The sequence below is a fragment of the Syngnathus typhle genome, linkage group LG3 (genome assembly GCF_033458585.1).
Source record: "Syngnathus typhle isolate RoL2023-S1 ecotype Sweden linkage group LG3, RoL_Styp_1.0, whole genome shotgun sequence".
In the NCBI taxonomy this organism is placed as follows: domain Eukaryota; kingdom Metazoa; phylum Chordata; class Actinopteri; order Syngnathiformes; family Syngnathidae; genus Syngnathus; species Syngnathus typhle.
In genome coordinates, this window is record NC_083740.1 from 7,013,648 (window position 1) to 7,039,856 (window position 26,209).

The window sequence follows — 26,209 nt, forward strand, 5'->3', positions numbered from 1 at the left end:
TTAGAGAATCTTGCATCAACTTTATTCTCAACAGCAGTGAGTGTACAGGTTTCCAGGAGTGTATGTTAGTGGGTTTGAGTGTGTACTTGTATACATGTGTGTATATGTGTGTTTGGATATGTGTGTTCTAAAAGTGTATGTACATGTGTGTGTGCATGTGTGTGTGTGTGGTCTATACAGAAGGAAAACAAAGGGAAATAATGTAATTAGATTATGACAGTCAAATTACATCATCTAATAAACATATGCATAAACAGCTATGTAGGAAATCTCAACTACAATAGCACAATGCAAGCAATAACAACTGATATACAGGGCCATAAACTTTACTACTGCTACCACCCTTAATGAACATTCAATAAGTGCGTTACTGCCGCTTTAAGACGTGCACTGCTGGCCGACGGCACTCGGTGTCGGTAATAACAACGTACAGTACACAACTGAACTAAACACAGTAATACATTTCTAACGCTATAAGCACACGTTTGACAAACATATGACGCTAGTACGCAGACAACATGGCGGCACCCCGTGCGAAGCCATTAACCACGCGCTTATCCCATACAAGTTATATTCACTCGTACCAGCAACAGGAAGTAAACAAAGATATGTTCGCTCCCCCAAGTGTACAGGCCAGTCTGCTAACTCACCTGGGGTTTCATAAACGCACACAAATGTCACGGGAAAAAGGGGTTTGTGAGTCCGTTTTCCTCCCTAAGCGCGAGACCAGCAAAGGAGCGTGCAGCGTTCTCATAAGTGTCCCGCTTTCTGAGGAGGCGTTCAAGTGCACCTCGGAAAAGTCGGTGTCGGATCAATAGACTTTCGGACAAAGCCGCCCCCAACTGTCCACGTGGCAGTTGAATCAATGGGAGAAAGTCTATTTGGTAGTCCCTTCTTCGTCCTTGTCGTCAACAGCTGGAAGAAGAATGAGTCTGGCGACAGGACGAACATAGATGCGGTCTTTTACCTGGACCGTGGCAGTCCGAATGCGTCCATCTGCTCCTGGATGCGTCAGGGTAATCCGACCAACGGGCCATGATGCGCGGGGGAGTTGAGGATCCACGATCAGGACAACGTCGCCTATGGAGAGTGCCTTACCATCTTTCCTCCACTTACTACGCTCTTGAAGCCCTGGAAGGTAGTGACTGATGAAGGATGCCCAGAAACGATCGGCGATGAATTGGCTGTGCCTCCATCGTCTCCTTCCTAGGTCACTGGGGTCATAGACAGCTTGAGGAAGGGATGAATCATGACGACCCATTAGGAGGAGGTTAGGTGTGACTGGATCAGGATCCGAGGCATCTGATGACAAATAGCCGAGTGGTTTTGCATTTAATATCCCTTCAACTTCCACTAGAGTTGTCATAAGGACAGATTCAGGAACAGTCTGGTCTCTAAGGACAACACGGAGTGCGGACTTGATTGATCTCACTTCCCTCTCCCATGTGCCACCAAAGTGCGGCGCACTAGGAGGATTGAATCGGAAGGATATTTGCTGTTCAGCAAGTTGGTCTTTCAACTCAGGTGCCATGGCAACGACGGCTTCACGCAACTCCCTCTCACCACCGACAAAGTTGGTGCCATTGTCCATGAGAAGCTCAAATGGTCTCCCGCGTCGAGATATGAATCTTCTCAAAGATAACAGGAAAGCGTCCGTGTCCAGGCTCTCCAACAGATCCAGGTGTACTGAGCGAGTTGTCATGCACTTATACACTATACCCCACCTTTTCTCAGTGCGGCGACCGATCCTCACTTGAAAAGGTCCAAAGCAGTCAACTCCTGTTGAATAGAATGGTGGCTTATAGAGTCGTAGTCGAGCTGGCGGGTAATCAGCCATCTTCGGTACATCCGGTTTTGCTCTCCATCGTCGACACTCCAGGCATGAATATTGATGCTTTCTAATGGCCTCTCGACCACGAATTATCCAAAACCGGCGTCTGAGCTCAGCAAGCACGCGTTCTGGTCCCGGGTGCAGCAGAGAATCATCCGCATTCTTAATGATGAGCTTAGTCACATGATGACTTGGGTCCATGATGACTGGGTGGATGGTTTCCAGGTCTAGTCCTTCAGCATGCCTCAATCTACCACCGACTCTCAGTAGCTCTGTGGTTTTGTCGTATTCTGGTGACAGGGACATAAGATGACTGTTTACAGGAAGAGCACGTCCAACTTTGAGGGCTCTCAATTCCTCAGCAAAGCAGTCTTCTTGGGCCTTTTGAAGCATAAGCTTCTCTGCTTGAAGAAAATCTGTTGCTGAACACTTTGCTGTGGTGTTAGTGTTGGCCGCCCCATGAAGGGAGCTAGCGGTTTCCTGAAGTAGCTCTTGCCAAGTGGAGAATTTACTCAGGTCAGGATGTTGTGTGGGCAAGGCGCTGGAGACTGCTCCCACGAAGGCTGACTTCCTTAACTCGGTAGTGTCTGCTTCTGCCTCAGATGAGGGCATGATGGGCCACTCACTCTCCGGCAAAAGGAGGAAATGTGGACCTTTGTTCCAGCGGTGATCCTGCACCATCTCTTTCAAGGTGAGTCCTCGGGTTATGTCATCTGCGGGATTGTGTAGACTACCAACATACCGCCATTGAGATGGACTGGTAAGATTCTGAATTTCTGCTACACGTGTTCCAACAAATACTTTGTAGCGGCAGGATTCTGATTTAATCCAGTGGAGCACTGTTGTGGAGTCAGACCAAAGAGTGATGAGCTCAGGCGTTACTGTGAGCTCAGTCTCGATCACTTTCGCCAGCTGTGCCCCTGTAAGTGCGGCGCTGAGCTCGAGACGCGGGATGGACAGCTGTTTACGCGGCGCTACTCTCGATCTGGCAAACACAAAGGAAACGAAGACTTGTTGTCTGTCATCCGTTATTTGCATGTAAGCTACTGATCCGTAGGCCCGCTCTGAAGCATCACAGAAGATGTGAATATGACGGGCTGCATTGACGGTATTTCCACTGGCTGGTGAATAGGGACGAGGTAACTTGAGTTGCTGCAGAGTAGGAATTTCCTGCACCCAACTCAACCATTTTCCGAGAAGTTCAGATGGTTGAATCTTGTCATCCCAGCCAATGTTAGCCTTCCACATGTCCTGGACAAGCACTTTACATCTTGTGGTAAATGGCACAATGTAGCCCAATGGGTCGTAAAGCTTGGCAAGGACGCTGTAGACGTTACGTAGAGTGGCAGCTGGAGGCTCGTTAGAGCGATGCTTATAACTCAACGTGTCGCTCAAACAATCCCAGCACAGTCCAAGTGTGGGTTCTTGAAGGTTGTCACTGGCCTTGGACAGCCATAGCTCACTGCTAGTCGATTGTGCTTCAGGGGGTAGGTGTGCGACAACTTCAGGCACATTACTGGCCCATTGCCTGATCTCAAAACCTCCCTTTCTCAGAAGTGCTCGCAAGTCATCGACCAAAGCCTTGGCATCTTCTGGTTTACTTACACTGTGAAGGCAATTGTCGACATAGAAGGACTGCTCGGTCACATGCGTGAGGGGGGAATCTGGTGGTTCGTGGTCTCTGACGTGCTGCTGCAGGGCGAAGACGGCGCAACAGGGGCTACACGTTGTTCCAAATGGTAACACCTCCCATTGGTATATCCGTGGTTCAGACGTTCTTTGCATGTCCCGCCACAGGAAACGTAGGAGAGGTTTGTCTTTTGGCATTAAGCGGATCTGATGGAACATTGACTTGATATCTCCACTGATGGCGACAGCATGACATCGAAACCGCATCAGGACACCAATCATGGTTGGACCAAGCGTCGGTCCCGGGAGGAGTTGGTCATTCAATGAGAGGCCATTGAAGGAGAAGGAACAATTGAAGACAACTCTGTCCTTTCCATTGTGGTGCACCATATGGTGTGGTACATACCACGATTCGGTGACAGTTTCGGCCTCTTCCGTAGAGATCTCTGAAACGTAGCCGGCCTGAAGTAGTTTGTCCATCTCCGCACAGTATGAAGCTGCTCGAGCTGTGTCCTTGGCTAGCCGCCGTTCAGTGCAACGTAGGTTGGGCATCACAGCAGCCGGCGAAGCACAAAGTGGGATTGCTGGCTGACGCCTCAACAGTGGAGTTGCATAGCGCTGAGTACCGTCAATAGATACGCGTTCAGAGGCTGTCTGTAGGAGGGTGAGAGCCTGCTGGTCTTGCTTAGAACGGGTTGCAGTCTTCTCACTGATATAGGGAACTGTATCGATATGCCAAAGGCGTTCCACATTCTTGATAAGTTCTGTATATGGTGATTCAGTGGCGATGTGAAAACAGTAAGGCTGGTGAGAAGCAACTGGAATGATGTCTGACGGACCTTGCAGGGACCAACCGAGCCTTGTACAGACTGCCATGGGACTGCCGGATGGGCCTGATCGGACGGGCTGTGTTGGTGAGAGCAGATGGGCCATATCTGAGCCGATGAGGAGTAGAGGTTGTGCTCTGTGAATAGGCGTCAAGGGAAGTCCTTTGAGGTGCTCATAGCGCTTCTGGAGAGCTGCTACTGGGTACGTGTGCTCAGACAAGCTAAGACTATCTGCGGTGAACGCATGTCGAATGCAAAACTTCTGGTTTGGCTTGAAGACAGGGGATACATGAACGCTGACGCAGGAACCTTTCAGCTCCTTCACCTCTTGCTGGACGGTCCTAAGATGTAGCGTCTCTGGGTGCTGTGAAAGTTGTAGTTGTTCTACAGCTTGAGGGAGGATAATCGTTCTCTCTGAACCATCATCCAGCACTGCAAATGTCTCAAGGATGCGATCGCCATGATGTAGAAGCACTTTGACAACTTTCAGTAGCACTCTTTGAGGGCTTCTGGGCTGTTCGATGTAGATAGTGGGTGCTGGATTACTAACCAGCAGCACTGTCTGCGAAGACTCTTGGATGGCGTCATGCAGAACTGTAAGGTGTTTCTCTTTGCATGTCTTACACGGCCGTTTAAGCGTGCAGGCTGTAGCTTTGTGTGCCCGGCCGCACCTCCAGCATCGGTCACCTTCCTGGATCCACTTCTTAATCTCAGCAGGGGACAGTTTCTTGAAGTCGAGACATGAGTTGAGATAGTGCTCCTTATTGTTACAGAATGGGCAATAAGGGCTGAGTTTGAAAGCTTGAGGCTTCGGCTGAGGGGTCTCTTTGGTGGCTGTCTCCCTTGTACAGAGGAAGACTGATGCGGTCTTATCTCTGGGCTTTGAACGAAACTGTTCTCTCTTAGGTGTAGAAGGCCCGGTAGAGTTATAGAGAAGGGTAGCTCGACTGGCCAGACGCTTTGCTTGAGCCTTCATCTGGAGCCATGCGGCAAAGTCAGGCAGGGAGTAGGTGAGCTCTGAACCGGGCTGCAGGATGCCGCGAACGAGGCAATATTCCACAAATCCATCTCTCTGGGATGGAGACAGTTTGCTTAACAGGCGGTCAACATGGGAACCGCACCGGAGCTCGTAACCTACAGGTCCCTCTAGCGTGCGCAGCATACCGACCAGTGACTGGACAGAGAGGGCAAAGGAGTCGAATGCATCAGCATCTCCAAATTTGATGGCTGGGGAGTTGAGTATTGCCCCTAATTCACTTTGGACCAGTTGTCTCGGCTGTCCGTATTTGTCTTGCAGAGCTCCCACTGCTGCTGTGTATGGTGCCGGGTCATACATGTATGATTTGGCCAACTGCAGAGCACTCGGGAGCTTGAGCTGACCCAGGAGCACTTGATATTTATAGTGTTCGCTGAGATGAGTGTGACTGTTCATCAAGTTGTCGAGTGCCATCTTCAAAAGTGCAAAGTCGCTTTCTTTACCACTCTCAAAGAAGGGAAGTGTTGGTTTGGGAATGCCATAGGATGTGGCAATCAAGGTCTCCATGCCTGGGTAGGTCCAAGGCGGTGCAGGGGGGACGGGTGTTGCAGTTGGTGTAATGGGTTGAGCAAATGGCATTGTAGGAGGTGGTGGCATCACTGAAGTTGCCAGTGGTGGTGTTGTGAAGCTTATACTGGTAGCAGAAACACCTGGATATTGAGATGGGAGACTCGTAATCGGTAGCGTTCCAACTGCATGGCTTGTCACCGTGGGGAGGACGGGCGAGGATGATACACGTCCAGGTGGAAATGCAGCTACTGTTGCTGCAATGGGTGGTGCGCTGACAGGAAAACTAGCTTGGGCATTTGTGATGAGATTAGCGGGTGGTGCTACTATCTGTCCAGGGACAGTAGCTGGAGGTGGTATTTGAACGGGCGCTGGAGGTGGCGGTTGTACAGGTGGATGCTGGGTGAGAACGAAGGGCACCCGCGGTGGCTGTGATCGCAGGGACGGCTTGGAGAATGTAGCGGGAGCTGATGAAGTGGACACGGCATCATCGTTCGTCTCTGATAGGTAGGTCTTCACAAGACTGGCAATTTGTACCTCTTTCTCCAGCTTCTTCAAGCGCCTGCGTCTCCCCATCTCTTTAGCTAGTCTCTCTTTAGCCAAATGTGCCTCTTCTTGTAGCCGTTGTCCTTCCCTGGCTTGTGCATCCAATGCTGCAGCCTCCAAGTCAGCCTTTCTTTCCTCTTCTATTTCCTGTTGTAGGTCTGCAAGCTCCAAACCCTTTATCTCCTCTTCTAGTGCAGCTGCTTGTATGTCTGATGTGCTTTGGAGCAGACTGAGACCGTTAGACATCTGAGATGATCGTCGTGAATGTGCAGCTGACCGGTAACTTGTCAAACTCCTTGCTCTGGTTGACAGAACCTGGCCTAGTTGTCCTACAGGTGTAGAGGAGGCTTGGGCTACAGGTTGTTGAGAGGGCAAAAGAGTGACTTCATATGGGTCTAAATGTGCAGGTGGACGAGGATCTCTCTTGGGTCGGGCCGACGACTCCCGCTGCTGGCTATCAGTTGTTGATTCCATAGTGTCGGGGGAACCCTAATCCGGCTCGAAGGACCATGTAAAGATGTGGATTAGTGGTTAGGGATGGAGCACTATGGACGAGTCCGGTTAGAGAATCTTGCATCAACTTTATTCTCAACAGCAGTGAGTGTACAGGTTTCCAGGAGTGTATGTTAGTGGGTTTGAGTGTGTACTTGTATACATGTGTGTATATGTGTGTTTGGATATGTGTGTTCTAAAAGTGTATGTACATGTGTGTGTGCATGTGTGTGTGTGTGGTCTATACAGAAGGAAAACAAAGGGAAATAATGTAATTAGATTATGACAGTCAAATTACATCATCTAATAAACATATGCATAAACAGCTATGTAGGAAATCTCAACTACAATAGCACAATGCAAGCAATAACAACTGATATACAGGGCCATAAACTTTACTACTGCTACCACCCTTAATGAACATTCAATAAGTGCGTTACTGCCGCTTTAAGACGTGCACTGCTGGCCGACGGCACTCGGTGTCGGTAATAACAACGTACAGTACACAACTGAACTAAACACAGTAATACATTTCTAACGCTATAAGCACACGTTTGACAAACATATGACGCTAGTACGCAGACAACATGGCGGCACCCCGTGCGAAGCCATTAACCACGCGCTTATCCCATACAAGTTATATTCACTCGTACCAGCAACAGGAAGTAAACAAAGATATGTTCGCTCCCCCAAGTGTACAGGCCAGTCTGCTAACTCACCTGGGGTTTCATAAACGCACACAAATGTCACGGGAAAAAGGGGTTTGTGAGTCCGTTTTCCTCCCTAAGCGCGAGACCAGCAAAGGAGCGTGCAGCGTTCTCATAAGTGTCCCGCTTTCTGAGGAGGCGTTCAAGTGCACCTCGGAAAAGTCGGTGTCGGATCAATAGACTTTCGGACACCCGGGAATTGTGCCTCCGGTGGCTTGGTGGTGCCCGTCTCTTGTCGCACACAGTGTTCAATCGTACCTGTGTTTCCGCCTCAATCACACAGCTAAAATTTCCATCCTCCATCGGATCTGTAGCCAAAACAAAGTCCACGTTTTATGGGACTTTCTATTATTCTTCTCTCGTGACAGCCGATCAGCGATGTCCCAGACATCCTGTCCTGTTTCACGTGCCCTCTCTCGGAGCATTTTCTTTCTCATTCATCATTCACACCAGACATGTCACTCACACTGTTGTGCACATTCCCCATTAAGTTTTATGCAATTTTCCCATTTTTATTTGCCTTCTTTCTTTTTTTTTTTTTTTTTTTTCTATTTTTATTGAACATTTTCATTTTTCTATTGGGGCTACACCCCCCTTTCAAACTCCACATCTCGTCGACATCCAGCTAGGGGAGACCAATCCCCCCCCTTTTTGCCAGCCACTGGCACACCAGGCCCGTTAACTGTCCCGCTCAGGAGCCACTCCATCCCCCCCCACACCAGGCACGAGCACATTGCGATACTGTGAGTGGAAGCTTCTCACCTCAAACTCAGCCTGCCGGCCGGACGCTCGATGCTCGCACCCAGGCGGGCGAGGGCTCCCCGAAGGACAAGAGAACTGTTCGTGACGCCAAAATTGTGGTGAATTCTCTTCGATGGTCAGCTGGTCTTCCAAACAAGATGGTGAAAAAGTGGCTGGCTTGGGGAAGGAAAACTTCAGTCACACATGGCTGATTGGGGAAAGATTTTATTCAACCGATGTCAGAGAGAAGTGTCTCGCGCCCTAGCCAAGATGTCGAGTCCCTTTGTCCACCCCCGTCCTAAACCTTATACTCTTGCGCTTCCCTCCACGCGGGAGCGCGCAGATGGGGCTGTTGGCTGACCTATGACCCCGCTGTTGCCCCCCTATCTCTACATCCTGTGTATCTTAGCAGTTGTTAATGGAAGCCAGATGTGTCCGGCGCCAATGAGTCTACCTTCCTGGACCAAGCCCCAAACAATACCACACGAACCTGACCCGAACATGCCCTGGTCGTACTTAGGCTTAATAGTGAGATGAACATAGCATGATACCAGAATAAAAATACACAACACCTGTCTCCTCCCATAAAAAAGCAGGAGTACAGAGGAGCAGCACTTGATGGCCAGTCACAGCTAAGTGATCCCTTTAGTACTCACGGAGCGCCAGTCGTTCCTGGAAGCCCTTTGTTGAGAGGCCGAAAAAGACAGGAAAACACCTCCTTCTTTCAGACCTGTGCCACAGCCACAGGATGTGTGATTACACTTTTTTTTTTCTCTCAGTACATTGAATTACTTTGACATTTTCATAAGTGAGTATTGAGTCATACAAAAAGTAGAAAAGTGATGCTGTAACTCACTTCTTGGAAGAAAAATACAGATTTTTACTTGCTCATTGGTTTATCTGATAAATGAATACTGGCTCTGATGTCAAGCACTAACAGTAAGAATGTATTCAAAGTAAACACTCCACTGTGCCACCAGTTTGTAATTTTGTGTGTATTGGAAATTATATAGGGATAGAAAAACATTGCTGTGCCATATCAGCCTAGAATGGACTGGCTATTCAGGTCTTGTCCTGAATTTTCCAATTGCCACCACATCCCTGATAGTGAAGTTTAACAGAATGATAACTATTGTTATTATGACACTATTAAAACTTATTTGGCACCTAGCAGATGTACAATACTGTATTTCATAACAGAGCCCATTATAGAATAGGAGCTGGATTTTGTAGTTTCCTTGTGGTATTTATCTTTAACAAGCAGTGTTCATCATGTGTTGTGTTCACAACATAATATATGATGAAATAAGGATTTGACCTGTGGGTGGGGAAAAAAGGCCCACATCAAATGGTAAATAGTTTCAAGCCATTAAACCTATCCTGTCCCACTAGCTAATGTGCGTGCTGATTCAGCCACAGAAACACGAGCTTCCTGTGTGTGTCAGTGTGTGTGTGTGTCAGTGTGTGTGTGTGTGTGTGTGTGTGTGTCAGTGTGTGTGTGTGTGTGTGTGTGTGTGTGTGCATGTGTCAGTGTGTATTGACTAACATAGGCACCATTAAAGTGAGCCATCCTGCCTCCTCAGCTCAGTCCTTCCTTTTAACAATTGGAATTGCACAATCAAAAGAGCTGTGCAAACATCAATTAGTGAGACTGAGTATGAAACAAATGATGACATTTGGGTGGCATAATGGCAATTAAAAACAAAGCACCGTATTTTTCCATTGGTGTCTTTTACGATAGGTCCTTTTGTTTTTGTTTTTTTCCCTCTCACAGTCATGGGAACAGGCAAGGAATAATAAATCACGGAAAGCCCAAAAAAGGAATTCATCTCTATTTTGAAAGCATATCAAATTTAAAAATGCCCACTTTGGTTTGCAAGGTATCGACCTAACGAAATGTTTGTACGTATACATTGCATGCACTTCTATGAAAAATAGCACCATACCACCATAAGTCAATTTAAAAAAATAAAAAATCCCGGTAAAACAGAACGTGCGTCATAGACCCTTGCTTATCCAAGAAACCTGATTTCCGAACATCAAAAGTGCTTCCTGCAAATTGAGGCACTTCCCATTACAGCTTCTGCATTCTCTCGCCACAGATCATTTTTGTATTGTTGGCCCTTGTCCAACAACTGGGTGGAAGTGAGCCTCTGAGATTGCATCTATGCATATTTCCACAGGCTGAGCACACAGGGAGCGCACAAGTGCGTGTTAAAATGACCATTTGACATTTACTCAGAAGTGCTTGCCAACGCGCTGGCATGCACACTGGCGTATGTACAAAATTCAAACAATGAAAAACGTCACATATAGACGAGCTTCCGAATAGTGCCTGATTGATCACATGACTACAACACACACACACAGTATTAAATTAATTTGTCAGTACTTGCCAGAAATTCCTGCTACTCTTTCAGTACCTCTTGCCAGCCTCCCTACGGATTTTCATCCTCACCATCATCATTCATGGTAATGTCATATTTTCTACACTTGACTTTTTTTTCATTGGGACCTATGACATTTATTTCTTTTTAAATGTTGTACACTTCTACTGATACCTTTGAATAGTGACATCTGTTGCTATGCAACTTTAAATGTCAGTAAAAGCCAGTGAGACTTTGTTTTCTCAGGTTTAAATAGGGACTTTAAAAGCTAGCAGCATTGTACCAACCTTTACATTAACATGAGAATGTGATGGTTGATTCTGAACACATCCGCATCCTGAGTGTGGACGTTATTTTTTTACTTACTCGCTCTCATAGGATTTTGCTTTTTTTTTTTGCAATTAAACTCAAAAATACTAAATCTAAAAAAACATTTTTTTGGTCTCAATGTTTAAATCATAAACACAAAACAATACCATATATACAGGGGTGTGTAGACTTTTTAAATTCCTTGTGTAGCTATATAATCGCTATTATGCACAACTGTTTCGCAATAAAGACTGCAATGCCCCAGTAATGAGACTTTTTCCCATAAAGCTTAGGTACCACTACCAATACAGTATTAACAATAATAAATAAACTAATGCTTGAAAATCTGTACCTCTCGTAATAATATTTCTATCATAGGATTTTCCCTCGCAAACAAATGTTATGATGGTCCCTGCATCTTGTTGGGAAACACTCTTTCCAGGTCAGTGTACATGTCTTAACACTGCAATGTTGAGTTTGCTCCCCACTGTATTGAATTCACTGAAGCTCATACCTGCTGTGTGTGTGTATGCACTGTCGCCTATAGTGTTTGTAAGTCATGAAATAAGTCATAAAATATTAAGCTGTTCTCCTCCTACATAATGCAGTGATGTCGCTAAACACGCACACTCGCTCATACACGTCACTGCGGACAAATAAGCGCTTTGTCACTCCCACATCTAAAATGGCTTTAAATTATGCATAAGTGTGCTTAATTCCACGCCTTATTTTAATCACTCTGATCCCAGGACAAGATCAGCAGTGTATTTCATCAACTCTGCAGCTCATGCTTTTTTCACTTATAACAAAACTTTCCTTGTTTCCTCACTACCACAGTACATTCAAGATGAAAGTTAGGGAGGAAGTGAAACAATGAGGGAATTGGATTGTGTTTGCAAAGAATACAGGATGCAAGCAATGGTCAATATAGCTTTTTATTTCAGCAAATCATAGGTACACTGTAAAAAAGAAATGAAAGAAAAGAAAAACAAATGCATCTGTATGGCCAGAAGCTTTAGACGCTAACCAAGACAGTGTTAAGAATAGCTACAATGTCTACTCTAAGCCAGTCAAGTAGAATTATTTATCAGAATTTCTTGATTTGAAGTGGAATTCCATGTTAAGAGAGCCAAACCAAAAACTATTAGTGTCACAGATGGCACACTTGAGAAATATCAAGACCTACTTGAAAAATAAACAGTTTAATGATCTAGACCACAATGTGTCCCACTGAGCACCCTACACTTGTTTATGATATAAATTTCTATGAGAAGAAAAAAGAATGTCATACTTCAAGAGATACCATTTTTAGCTCATGTCGCCATCTTGAGCGCACAACATTTAAACGTGGGATGTGGGAGACGAATGTTTACATAGAATAAAAACATAATAATTGAGAACAGTGGGGTCATCATATGGGCTATAGCTATATATATATATATATATATATATATATATATATATATATATATATATATATAATAGCACAATTGTCTAGAATTGCAATTGATCACATTTTGCTATGACTACTATTTTCTATGAAGCTTGTAACAGATATTCACTTCAATAAAACCTTGAAGTTCAATAATATCATCCAATAGAAAGACAGTATATTTCTATTCAAAGACTGTTCTAATTGCGTTCTCTGATGCTTGAATACAATTCTTTTGTAAAATACAACTGTTGAACAAAACAGACTCAGATTTACAGACATTTTCTTCTTATAGACACAATTCTCAAAACTTCTTGTTACACATTTAGTTCTGCCCATGAGCACCACTTTCCAGCAGAATTGATTCGTGAGGCCCTGTGGCGGTAACTTGACCGGGTATTTTGCTCTTTTTAAAGTGTGCTTATTACTGTCAATTTCTCCTACAAATGTCAAGCAGGTTAAACTGGAAAAAGAAAAAAAAAAACACAGTTTGTCCATCTCTTTGTCAGTGATCCACGAGGTCTGGCTGCATATGTGAGCAAAGATTCTTATATCTTATAAATTAATCTCCAATCTCGTCAGTGTACTAATGTATAAAATGTTTAAATCCAGCGGAATTAAACATCTTTAGCCCCTAAATAGCTTGTGTGCTTCTCTACATTTTAGCGATCCTACGAAAGAAAGGAGAACAGGAGCTACAGTATGAGAAATGCCAGACAGTAAAGTCCCTCTCATGTAATTTCCCGATCAGATCATCTTAAGCCACGTTCAGTCTATCACCTGTCCATGCTAGAAAAAGGCACACCTTCACCTTTTCATCCCCCCACATGGCTGTGTGGCTCTTTTCCTGTGCAACGCATTTCTTCTTTTCGAATTGAATAAGACCCCCAAAAAGAAAAACGCATAACATTTACTGTACAGCAGTTTTTTTCCCCTCCTAAACTCAGTAAACATCTTTTATGTGATTTGTTGTTAGCCGTGCTTCAATCTGTACACGCTATTTTGAAGTTGGCCGCTGCAACGTCACGCGGCGTTTGAACATGCTACAACAAATCCTCTGTAATCATCCAACAATGGATTAGAAAAATACATCATCATTTTCACCCTCGACGCCTCTGGCTTTTTCCCCTCCCTCTAAGCACTAATCGGGAGCTGAGCCTTTTGAGATGATTTGTTTTTTTTTGTTTTTTTTTTAAATATAGGTTTCCAACTCCATTTTTTTTTTTGTCTCAACGCTTACAGCGTGTTTGACCAGGCTCGTTTTTCCACAGTCACAGTTACGAATGGAGATGAAAAGAAACCTCAAGAGTGCAATAGTCTCTTATCTACATCATCGACATCCCACCTATACACAGGAACATTAGATAAGGAGCAAGAGAGCGAGGGATAAAGAAGAGGAAGAGGGAAATCTCTTAAACACCGCGCCTCAGGCATCAACACTCTTGAGTGGTGTACAAGGACAGGACACACTAGAGGACACGCGTGTCCAATGAAAGGGGAGCTTTTTGCACATGTGACCACATCCAAAGCACAGAATTGGTTATTTTTGTTGCCAACGGCACCCGAGGCAACAAATGCCAATAGCTAACAGTAGGGCGTAAAATGAAAAGAAAAATGAAACATCTTTTTTTTGCTATATAGGTAAAAACAAAGATTACACAGATTAGTCCTTAGGCTGTTAGTACAATGAAATATCTGCCTGGGGGGGTTGCCTAGAAACGTGCAGTTTGACCAAACAAACAGTTTCTCTTTTTTCTTTTCTTAAAAAAAAATAATACAATAGAATTACGACAAATATTCATCGTCGTCGTCATCGTCGTCGTCCTCATCATCCATTCCAGCCTGCTCGTTGAGGACAAAGGAATCTTCATCATCTTCGGTGATCATTGAGTCCCCGCTACCGAGATCTCCAGAAGACTCTAAAATCACACCTAAAAACAGAGAACAATCCAAAATGTCACAAGTGACTGTCTAAACGTTTCTGTGCGTGAAAGCAATCTTCCGAAAGTTTGATTTGAAATGAATACAAAACACAGCTAGCGTGACTCCCCGAAGCTCAGCAAACCAGCCAAGAAACGAGCTGGAGCAGAAGTTGTTCCATCATTTATTAAAGCTTTGTTTTCTAGTTAGCGAAGCAAACTAGCTTCTGCCTGCATACAGACAAACTTCATCCAAACATTCACAATAGTCGTGACACTATTAACAAACCGATTAATCGGCTGTCCGACACATTGGTGCCCTCTAAGAAATGTTGATCATTTCCTAAACAGTGGTAGCTTGACTTTTGAGTTTAATTTCCAAGTTCCATGAGCGACCTTAGACGCACCTATATACCTCCTAACTTTTAATAAAATGCTCGTTTTTTTTTTTTTTTTATATTCTCAAAGCCACTAAAATTAAATCCCATGCTATTTATTTCTTATTCTTTCTTAACTAAGCAGAAGTAAGTTTTTCAATTTCCAAACTTTTTCATCCTTGGAGGTCTTTGAATGAACTCCCGTTCTCAGTTCCCTCACATGACTTTACCTACCGCAGTCAGCCGGGCCATGGGTGCGCGAGCCGGCCAGCTCGTTGCCATAGCGATCCACACACCAGCACTGACCGCTGCTGCTGTGGCACTGGTGCGAGCGGTAGTATCCGTCCTCGTCGCAGGAGGGCAGATACTGGCCTGTGAGACGAGAGCCAAAACACACAATGATTGGAGGAAGCAGCGTGATTGTCAGCATGGGTGTGTGCGTTAGTTTGTGCTTACCGAGTAGCTTTTTTCCCACTTGCTTCTTGCCGATGGATGACAGCTCAGCTTTACAAGGGGAGTCTGAAAGGCGACGAGGAGGGACTGTGGTTACAAACTGCACACGTCTGCCTTACTAAAAAGCCTCCGTTGGTGCGAACTTTGTGATACTGTTTGTGTTCCTGTATTTTCTACAGCAGTCGGTCAGCAAAGTTTTCCAGTGTCGTGCTTCAAATTTGGAAGTGAGTCTATGTGACATGCGAGTGTTTTATTACACCCAAAAAAAAACAATGTTAACCTAATAATCAAACGGAATTACATTCTAACAAGTATTACCTGTGTACCTCTGGAAACAGGTACACCACTCAGAGCTGGAAATAACTTTATCAGAGCGTGTATCGCAAGACTTGAAGAAAATGTCGGAGCAAGGCTCATTCCTGTCCACGTAGAGGCTCTTGATCTCTGATTGGTCCAGTTGGAGGTCAAAGTTTGTGTCCAGGCGAGAGAACATCCATCCGAGAGGATCTTTGCATACAGGTAATGCCCCAACCTCAAATTCTGGGAGTGACAAATAATCAGATATTACGTACAATATTTAAATTATTCAAACAATGAATTAAGAGGATACACGTAAACGTTGCCACTCACTGTTCTTCTGGATCTTTCTGTTCTGGTTGCCATTGTCATATAGCACTCTAAACCAGTCTCTCAGTCGACCCACCGCCTCTTTGAGTTCAGACTCGCTGCACACTGAGAGAGAACAACAGTAATGATTAATGATGCTGCTTTATTGCCTCGCTCCTTCCTTTTGGTGGCTAAGAGGCGACGGAATCACTTCAGGTGATCAATGAGCTTGAAAAAGGGGCCAGGATATCATTTGCCTGTTCATCCTGATCGTGCACCACAGTATCCATCTCTTTAGAGTCTGTACGTGTGTGGGTGGGTCTCACCTTTCCGCTCTGTGGAGCTCTCTTCAGGCTGAGTGGGGCAAGGACACATGCCAGGGCAATTGATAGTAATCTTCTTGCCAGTGATGCATGCCTGGTAGTCTAACTTGCACTAATGCAATGAAACAGTAGAAGGAGAAAACTGTGAGTCGCATTATGAGGAAAGTAATGTGAATCCCGTGTTTCTTCTTAGTTTATATGTACAAGGGGTGGGGATGGCCGAAAAGTCCCGATACAATATTATTGCAATATTTTGCCAATTATGACAACATACTGATGGTGCAGAATTTCTGCAATGCAATCACGATATCTATGTAATTGAAGAAGGAACAGTAGCCTACTGTCTCAAAGTCTTGGGCACCACTGTCTTGCTGTAATAAACTTGACTTCTATAATTCATTGAGCTGGTTGAACTTTGAGCCAGGGAAGAAACATTTGTGGAAGGTCGCAAGTTTGTTTGTTAGCTTTGCCACAAAAGGTGAAAATAAATTTCTGTACCCCTTCATTCAAATCCTCAACAGCACCATTCCTAGTTATGAATGAGTAATTTATTTACTAATTTTGCACAACTACTGTCATAACATCATCAGTTGGTTGTTAAAGGAACAAAACAATGAACAACTCCACTTTTGTGGCTGTTGTGAAAAATAAAAGGAGGACAAATACAACTGAGTGGCAAGTCGTAAAAAACAACAACCTAATTCTGTTGGTTGGAGTCTAAAAGAGAGAAATGATTTTACCTGCAGTCAAACAACCTACAAACACTTTTGCACAAAACCCTTCTGGCAGCATCATTCTGCTCAATTGAACACCAGCAATGAAACAGGAGTTGAGAACATACAGTCCCACCAATACGAATATTAGAAACATAATGCCGAATCGATTAATTAGTCATTAGTCCCCGTAGGCAAAATGAAGTCATCCAAAGTTACAATATAGAGATTTTGTTACACTGCTGAGTGCACTGGTACCTTGGTGGAGTAGGTGTGCCCATCGGTTCCACAAACAAGGGAAGGGTGGATCACGGGGCAAGGTTTGCACTTGGAGCCAGGACTCTGGTACACACTGGCATCTTTAAAGCTGGAGAAGATCAACACGGTGATAAGGAAGGTCAAATTGAGGATTTGTGTGTGCGTGTGGTTAGATTCCCATTTGGTATCTATGTATTGCGATGAATGAGAATGAGAAATGAGGTCAGCATGGCGTTGCTGTCCTCAGTCTTGTCTGCAGTGTCCCCACCAAACACACACAACAAACTCATCATATTCAAGGCCCATTCACATAAGTTGGCAGACTTTTGCATCAGTACTGTGGTAATTGGACTCAACAGCCGCCGTCACGAGGGAGCCGAGCAACCAGTAGAGGAGTCACAAACATCGGAAAAGCCCTCTGGTCTAAGCGCTTTCCTGCCACTTAAATAAGTGAAGCGACAACACGGCAGGCTGCTATGGAGCCATGGCAAGTAATAAAAAGTTGATTTGCTGCTGATGCGCCAACATTCATCTTTCATTTGCAGCTTTGTCAGATGGAAACATCTGACTGCAATTAACATGACCAGTGTGTGTGTGTGTGTGCGTGTGTGTGTTGTTGATTACCTAGACCTCCTCTGGCTGACACAAGTGGCTGTTTTGTAGTCCTCAGCCACACACACCTTGTGGCGGCCACATTTGATCTTCAGACACGGGTCTTTGGCGGGATCAAGGCCTACAAACACAAAAAGAACTCTTTTAAGTGTGTATATTTTGAATTTGCCCGGTCCTCTTTCCAAGAGAGGCTTCTAGAAACAATAAGCACATGGAGGCAAGGAGAGAATAATCTCCTAGGATTAAATGTTCGTTTAGTTCTTTCCCAGATGCGTCAGCAATTCTTTAGACAAAGCATGTACTTTCATTTTGATCCTTCCGAGCCGCATGGATATGTGTGAGACATCTGTTTGCGCACGGTAATTCGAGCCACTAATGTCTCTCCCACGCCAAACCTAAATCCGTAATACCGTAAGTATCCTTAACGCTAAAAACAGACGGAACTCGTTATAGATGCCACGCCTGACCTCGCATCAGTGCGGAGACTCGTTCAACTGATCTGGTAGCAGCCGACGGTGACGTCGAGCTTTTAAGAGAGATGATTTGAGGTACCAACGTTAGCCTGAAGGTGTGATCTTTATTTGTAAACACAAAGCAGCCGGCACTGATCGCAGGTCTGCCTTTGGTACGTACTCCACATGTAGAGAGAGGATCTGAGGCCCCGAACTGATCTGAGAACAGTTTGTGAGCGACCTCTCCGCTAAAGAACCTTAGGGTAATCCCTGAGCAGCTTTGCTAGATTACACAGCCTCCATCCTCCAACGCACTCTCTAATACTATTGTTTCCCTGTCATGTCCAGTGTGGATATGACGTGTTCGAGGTTACACTTGTGACTTTTACGCGCTGGTGTCCTAGTGGGCTTGGGATGCAAGTATGCATTTATCACCCTCTCTACTACAATGGCGAATCAAGGTGAATGGAGGGATAAAAATGATGTTGCCGCTGTCATTTACTTTTATTCGATGATTAGTCGCCTGAGGATAAAAGGGGAGATAGCCCATCGTGTGTCAGATGACAAACGGCCACGACGACGAACGGTAAATTTCAATTTGAGAGCAAACGAAGTGCATGTGACTGAGCAAGCAGCTTCTCTTCATTGCCTTTAAGTCTTTCCAGGCTGGTTGGCTGGCTTCATTAGATAAGCACGCCAGCACAACTGAGGAGGGGAAATTAGACTTTCATTCCTTTTTTCGGCTTCCTTTAATCCTGCCAGCAGACACAAAATGCCACAATAGGTTTTGCTACATGTTCAGAATAATGAAAAATAACGCTGTATTGTATAAATAATACACAATTAAACAATAACAGAGAATTAAAAGAGGGTTATTTAAACTGAAATGACTGTATGGTGGGACAAAGCGAAAGTCCTGACAAGCGTTGTATCATTGAAGGGGCGGGGCCTAGTGAGTGACAACAGAAACTTGGCAGGCTTTGGGAATGAGTTTTGGCCTTCTGTCGAACCTTGCAAATGTTCACTCTCTTTTTTTTTTTACTTAATTTGAGTGGTGAACCGCAAAAAAAAAAGAAAATGTGGAGTATAATGTCGCAGGGTTCATCGTTAATGAATATTCACCAAGATATCATGTTTGTCCCTGAATTTCAGTCTTTTTATCGCTCATTTTTTAACCAACTAATTTTAGGTGGTGTGATGTCACAAGAGTGCCTCAACAGTACAGTCACAAGAAATGAACCTCCAGGCTGAATAAAATACAGATAGAAATGCCTTACTATCCCTAAGTGGTCCATCAGAGAAAGTTTTCTGTGCGGGGGTGACGTGCTAAAGCCTCATGTTGTCGACAGCCTTATTTTCCTTGCCATAAAATGTTTATTAAAAACTAGTCAACCAAACTGGCATGTACTGGCAATTCTTTTTGAAGAGAGGGAAATTCTATTAAAAATTTGGAGGTGGGAAAAAAGCTAGGATTTAATTTTAGGGTAATTTTGCCCAACCCTAGTAACAATTATACCCTACAAATGTGTGTGTGTATACATGGAACTGCAAGAAAAAAAATCATTGTGGGTATTCCATTGATACTGACCTTGATCAAAGGGCTTGGAGGACGTCCATGTTCCCGGCTCCTGAAACAAGGTAACATATGAACAATAAGGACACCGCTTAAAATAGACTTCTTAGACACGTATATAAACATGAGCAATTCAATGCAGATGAAAGGATCTATACAAACCTCTACTTCCTTTAGGGAAGGCATGATAGAAAAAGAGCAAAAGGAAATCATTTTGTTAGTGGTTTCTTTATCAGAGAAATGGATGAAAGTGTCGGTGAGCATCAATCACCAACGCTCAGGGCACGCGTGTGTTCAGCAAAGATAATGCTCTGACGTGAGCGCAGCGCGGAGAATCTCATCAAACTGAACAGCTAAAAAAAAAAAAAAAGCAAACATTGGATAATATGACTAACAATAGCTTATAGAAAACACTATAAAAGATAGGGTTAGTTGTGTATGTTTTTTGTGAGACCATTTCAAACCTTTTGCAGCGTGTCAAATACAAGAACACGTTTCTAAATCGTAGGCCACGTTAGCACTGACTACCAAAGATCAGCGTGTTACCACAACGTGACTAACTGTGTGACCTAAACGTAATGTGATTAATCAGCAGGAGCTGCCTGATGAAACGTTTCCTGAAAACAAATGTTTTGGTTACATAAATGTATATTATTAGATAGCACGGATTGCAAATGCGCAAACTACTTTTCTGTGACTTTATTTCAGGCCATGCAAATCAAAGTGAAAAGGAAAAGTTAAACAGCATTCCCTCCCTTCTGAAGATGCAAAGCTCTTAAAGGAAAAACAACCCAGGTAAGGGAATTATTTTCAGGTGTTTGGATTAGTGAGAATTTTTTTCGGTATTTCGGTTTTGACCTCGCCTCAGGTTCCTCATTTTGAGTTTCGGCCATGAATTTTCATTTCGGGGCATTAGACTGTATCATTCAGTATGTTTATCTCTTCACTCTGGATTAAGAAAGAATTGTTTTATTCAAAACTACTTACCCAACCACCAACTCAAAAAAAGATATTGCATATTAGCATAAAAATACTTTGCAAGTGGTCTGTCTATACATAAATGAATACGTATGTGTGCTGGTGTGTTGTTTTCTTTCTTTCCAAAGGCTGACATTTTAATGTCAAGTATTCCTCCTCTTTTCCTCATGCCCCCCTTCTGTGATGTCAAGAGGGGGCAAGTCTTTCTTTTTTTTTGTTCTTATTACTGCCTCCTTGTACTTTATTACTGATGCAATTGTGCCACACTTTTCATCTTTTCTCACAACAAGGTCATCATATTACATTACAAAGAAATGAATTCCAGTCAGGAGGCACTGTAATATGCATAGATGAGGAAAACATTGCATAATGGAGGCCAGGAGCTTAGTCAGAACAGCAAAACAACCAAAAACTGCTCTTTCTTGGTCTGATTCATTCTTTGTTCAAAAAACAAACAACATACAGAATCATCATCAAAACAGTTGTTGTGCAGACAGACAGATGGGCGGATAAATGTGCCTCACAATACTCATGCAATCACCTGTTTACTTTTGCCAAAACAGAGAAAAGCCAAAGTCAGCTATGGCTGATCTAATTGCTTCCTGAGTGTCTAAATATAGAACATATTCACTTTATTGCTCCATCTCCTTTCAACCTCTGCCACCCTCTCTCTCCACCTCTCTCTCTCTCTCTCGCACTCATCAACTCTCATCATTTGCACATACTAGGGATGCACCGAAAATTCGGCCACCGAAAATTTTCGGCCGAAAATGACCCAAAAGTGCATTTTCGGTTTTTGGCCGAAAGACCTAAATCACCGAAACAACACGGCCGAAACTTGTGATGACGTGAGCAAACAGCGCAGCCAGCACGCGGGAAAACGGGATAAGTCTGCGGTGTGGACTGATTTCACTATCTCAGAGAAAGACCCACGGATAGCGATTTGCAAAACATGCAATGCTGAAAGGGGTGCATCTGCAAAAAGTTTCTCCATGTCGGGTTTAATTCATCACCTGAAATCCAAACATCCCGATCGCCATTCTGAATATGAGAAGAAGGCGACACAGAAAAGGAAAGTGACACCGAGCACGCCCACTCCGTCTGTGGCGGACGTTTTTGAAAAGGCAAGAAAGTTCTCTGTGTTTTTATAAGAGAACATATTTAATTTTACAGTCAGTTATAAGCCTGTAAATTATTATTTAATGTACACATGAGTTGGGTCAAGTTAAACATTTTATTTTATTTTGTTTTTGAATTTTAATTTATATTGTGCATTGTTGTCAGTGCTAAATAAATATTTTCATACTTTCGTAACTGGTTTATTGCAATGCCTTGATTTTAGTGAGGTTAGTACACATGTAGCCATAAATGCTGTGGTTCTAATAACTGACATTTCTTTCGGTGTTTCGGTTTTCGGTTTTCGGCCTTGGTTTCCTCATTTTTGGTTTTCGGTTTCGGCCAAGAATTTTTATTTCGGTGCATCCCTAGCACATACGCACACAAACCAAATACTGTGACTCTCAAGACCTATTAGCGCTTCTCATCTATTTTGCACTTGTGATAAAAACGAGAGCTCGAGAAAAATGGTACATTTAATAACCGCTTCTATCACCTTTGTTTCCATCTACTGTATTCAGAATAGACCGCCCCCCCACCCCACACTCCTTCCATCCATTGCTAATTATGCCCTAATGGCTTCCTCCTCTCTATTTTCCATTTTAATGTTCAACAAGAGAAATGCTCAGGTTTTCCCTGTACTCGGCCCGTCTGGTTCAAGCACGCACTCACTGACGCACGCACAGATCAACAATGAGGTGCTCTCAAGTGGAAAAAGGCCTCGAGGTCGATACCTTCGTTGCATCGTTCCCAATCCACAAACTAAAGGAGATTTTGTACTCCGATGCAAATTAAGCTTTTATTACTCTTTGACTTTCTCAGTTTGCTGAAAAGTAATAAATCAATACAGTGATTGAGGGCGGGTTGCCAGCACAGTGCAATGATCAAATATTTGTACCTTTGAAACCAGCAGAAATTTCTGCTCAAGGAACATGTATTGTTGTAAGTAGTGGTTTGCTTTCTGTATTAGAAATCTACTACCAGAAAAGAAGAGACCGCTTTTAAAGATGTGCTCTATGAACAAACAAGACGTGTCACGCTCAACATCAGACCTCATTTTTGGGGCTTTCCCAACCTTCCACAGCGAGCTAATCACTGAACTCGGTTCTACAAAGTCTAAAAATTGAGATGCGGCTCAGAGAGCCCCAGGCGCTCTCCCAACAGGAGTTCCATTAAATCAGTGGCCAAGATCCTATCTTGTGCACTTAGCAGGAGGCCCACTTATGGTTGTAAAGATAAAGGTCAGACAGTATATGCTTGAAATAACATTTAAATCAAGTAAAGTCTATTATAGAATATGTGCAAATACAGTAAGAATAATTGAGAAACTCTTTTTGATTGACTGCAAGTGTTGTTTTGTCCTCTTTGAAATTAATCCAAATAGCAAAACGAGAAAAATTGCATTAAATATGGCTTATTAGCATGGTAACATTTGACTTTTGTGTCTGTTGCTAGGAAACATCTGGGGTTCTGTCCAGTGATTTATGTGAACAGGAAGTTCCCGGAGGGTTGCAAGCCGTCACGTGACTACTGAAAATACAATTCAAAGAAATCTTTAAGTGCAAGTGAATCTTCCTGCGGTCTTCAAATACGAGACCATGTGACTGATGTCATACGCAATCACAATTCCTCTTTGTTTTTTGGCTTTCAACGCACATTTCCACTTGAATTGTTTTATGTGTGATACACAAAGTAGAAAACAATTTTAAGAAAACAAGAACTGTCTTGTAAAATTAGTGATGCGGTCTTAAAGGAATCTAAGCCTCTGGTTTAATTCCTCCCCTCGATACGAAATATCTCACGAGGGGAGATTCTGAGAAAAACGCAATTTCATTTGTGCAGCATGAAAGGCCAAGACCCGCTCATTAAAAGTGATGGGAGTGAAAAGTGTGCTATCTTCATTGCATTGTTTTTAACCACATGCATGTGCACAATATTTTCAGCAAGTACGAGCAAGTCCGAATCATTGCTGCTTGTTGAAGCCAGAAACATGCACTCCGACTAAAATGCATGACATTCTAATTTCACTGGATGCATTATATAAAATTGGGTACACTGCAGTCTCAAATACACATAATGGATCTTTGTTTCTTATCAAAGCCAGCAACTTGTGGTGAAACATAAATGAATCAAATGTTTCTCCACAAGATAGCAGAAGGTAGTTACACTGTGTATCAACTTATTTTTGTTTCCTGGTGTGCTGTGAATGTTTGTTATATATAATTTCAAACACATTATGTACTTGGTTCAATCAAGTTTAGATAACACGTAAATCTGTCCACCTTTAATGGCCTAACCTACCCAGCAGACTACCAAATTTTCGTTTTGCACTTTTTTAATGGCATAATTATACCCAGTACAGTATAAAATTGTTGTAAATAGATACATGTACTATACGGAAATATGTGTACTAGTCTTAGTTAATTGCGCCACAGCGCCATTAAATAACAGCAGCCAATTCTGGAACTGACAGACTGATAACAAAGGAGCGTTTTGGGTGGACTAGACACTGTTTTATTTGGGTTAAATCCTTTAAATTGAGGTTCCGCCGAGTATGAATATTTGCAATGGCTGAAAAAAACCTTAGTTATTTCTTAGAGCCTACTGCTTCAATCTACCATACGGCAACCACAATAACAAGCAACGTATTGTTAAATGAATATCAAGCAATGGATAGCATTGTTTGTAAAAGAAACATTTTGCAAGAATACAGCTTTAAATGCTGCTCTTGTAGGCAAACCTGTGTTTCTGCACATAAAAAAGATGCTGGTGTCATGTAAAGGATTTTTTTTTTCTATCGCTTAATGTACATGCTCGCCTTGAAAATAATGATGAAGCCAGCACAGAATCTGCTCGGAGGCCACTCTGCAGCCGAGCTCATGATGATGAGAGGCTGGGTGCTTTCGCTCCGACAATGAGCAGCAGCACTAAGTGGCCTTAGGCATGTCTGGGTAATGGTGGCTGACAGCACCTTACTTTAAGCCTGTTATTTGAACCAAGAACACCATGGACAAAACACACTCACTACTTGAGAGAGGGTGAAGAGGGAAACCACTAGAGGCTAGATCATATTGTTTGAAATAGACTTCCGGAACTTTAGTCGCAATGTGTCATTTGGACATTTTATGACATAAACGACACAAGCGTGCAAAGATCAGGTAACAATACCTGCACGCATTTAAGAAGGAAACGCAGGTATGTGTTGTGTCAAAGCAAATCTTTGCCAAGTGGGGGTTCATTTGCATTGTATGCATAGTATAGCCAACCGGGAGCGCGTGACTGAGACACGCTCGCGTACACGCACCAACGACGGGCCCGTTAGGCGCAAAGAGAAACGCGCATCCACACAAACACGATGGGGGGGGGGGGGGGGGGGGGTGTTATAGAGGTAGGTGGTGGCGAACCGTGACTTACATCTCTGAATTTATCCCATCTTCCAGTGAGCCACTTATCGTCCAAAAAATTGCCACTGTCAGAACGAGACGAGACGCGTCCGAGGGTGACGGCGCACACGCACAGCAAGGCGACGCTCAGCATCTGCGGACACAAACAAACCAACACAACGACGTCAGGTCCTTCTTGCAACGCAAAAACGAACACAAGGGGAAATAACGTCGATGCAGTGTAGTCATGTGTTGCTTTTGCCTCCGTGCTTACCTTGTCGCATCCGCTCGTCTAAACTATATGTGCTCTCTGCTGCTCGCCGTCACCACTTGATATCAGCTCGCTCTCCCCCTCTCTCTCTCTACACATGCAGTCTGTGCGCAGCGTGTCGTGCACGCGCAGGGCACAGTGCGTGCGCGCGCGCGGACATTCTCATTTCTCCTCCTCTTGAGGAGGCTGCAATAGGATAACTGTAGTGGAATCACGTTGGCCTGATCGCTTGGAAAATAAAGCGCTCGTCTCGAAATATAGCGCAACTCAAATAAACATCCATTTTCTATAGCTCATATATAGGCTAGGGTGGCTGAATTTGTGCGAGAGGAGGGGTCACCCTGGAATGACCGCCAGTTAATCACAAGGCAATTATTGAGCGGACAAACAACCAGTCAAAGTCACATTCGGATTTAAGGCAGAAATCTTCAATTAAGCAATCGTAACGTATGTTTTGAGCAGTAATGGTCATCATACCTTGAATGGTGCGCCGTGCAAACAACCAAAGACTTGTACGTGCTCTTATTGCTGCAAACGAATAAAGTGTAATTGCACATCCACTAGAGTAGGTGGCAGTGGTGCTCTTCTTGTCACACTGCACAGGGAGTATTAACAACGTTAGTTACTAAATAGAATTAAATATTGTATTTGTATCGTGTTAAGGATACAATGTTATTCAGGGGAGCACATTTTATAAACAAATGATGCTGTTGTTTATATGCATCCACTGC

At 43.7% G+C, this 26,209-nt stretch overlaps 2 protein-coding genes and 1 long non-coding RNA gene across 5 annotated transcripts; 1 reads left to right on the forward strand and 2 right to left on the reverse strand.

The window, feature by feature from the left end:
- Positions 1 to 7,768, reverse strand: LOC133151127 (uncharacterized). 2 transcript variants are annotated; one of them, XR_009713863.1, is made up of 2 exons: positions 651 to 7,768; positions 1 to 172 (listed from the first exon to the last, which is right to left on the reverse strand). XR_009713863.1 is itself a non-coding variant. In XM_061273892.1 (2 exons), the coding sequence occupies exon 2, from the start codon at positions 6,848 to 6,850 to the stop codon at positions 878 to 880; it is 5,973 nt and encodes a 1,990-aa protein (XP_061129876.1). In that variant the 5' UTR covers positions 6,851 to 7,109; positions 7,588 to 7,768; the 3' UTR covers positions 1 to 877. The 2 variants fall into 2 exon arrangements, 1 of the variants encoding a protein (XP_061129876.1); XM_061273892.1 differs by having other exon boundaries at positions 1 to 7,109; positions 7,588 to 7,768.
- A 2,740-nt stretch (positions 7,769 to 10,508) lies between these two features.
- LOC133151422 (uncharacterized) lies at positions 10,509 to 15,732 on the forward strand. Of its 2 annotated transcripts, XR_009713905.1 has the most exons (3): positions 10,509 to 10,788; positions 11,391 to 11,454; positions 15,532 to 15,732. It is a non-coding gene; the product is annotated as an uncharacterized LOC133151422 (long non-coding RNA). The 2 variants fall into 2 exon arrangements; XR_009713904.1 differs by lacking the exon at positions 11,391 to 11,454.
- On the reverse strand, positions 11,930 to 25,635 carry spock3 (SPARC (osteonectin), cwcv and kazal like domains proteoglycan 3). The gene is made up of 11 exons (XM_061274429.1): positions 25,482 to 25,635; positions 25,239 to 25,361; positions 19,746 to 19,785; positions 17,718 to 17,826; positions 17,094 to 17,202; positions 16,126 to 16,234; positions 15,824 to 15,925; positions 15,512 to 15,733; positions 15,197 to 15,259; positions 14,975 to 15,112; positions 11,930 to 14,375 (listed from the first exon to the last, which is right to left on the reverse strand). The coding sequence occupies exons 2-11, from the start codon at positions 25,359 to 25,361 to the stop codon at positions 14,230 to 14,232; spliced, it is 1,161 nt and encodes a 386-aa protein (XP_061130413.1). The 5' UTR covers positions 25,482 to 25,635; the 3' UTR covers positions 11,930 to 14,229.
- Positions 25,636 to 26,209: the final 574 nt, after the last annotated feature.

What these genes read in the sequence shown, in the direction of transcription:
- LOC133151127 (XM_061273892.1), bottom strand. Translation starts at nt 6,850, where the DNA reads ATGGAATCAACAACTGATAGCCAGCAGCGGGAGTCGTCGGCCCGACCC.
- spock3 (XM_061274429.1), bottom strand. Translation starts at nt 25,361, where the DNA reads ATGCTGAGCGTCGCCTTGCTGTGCGTGTGCGCCGTCACCCTCGGACGC. An exon ending in GTCAGCCAGAGGAGGTCTAG is followed by an intron (nt 17,203 to 17,717) that starts GTAATCAACAAC and finishes GATCTTCTCCAG; the next exon opens with CTTTAAAGATGCCAGTGTGT. An exon ending in CCATGGCCCGGCTGACTGCG is followed by an intron (nt 14,376 to 14,974) that starts GTAGGTAAAGTC and finishes CTCTGTTTTTAG; the next exon opens with GTGTGATTTTAGAGTCTTCT.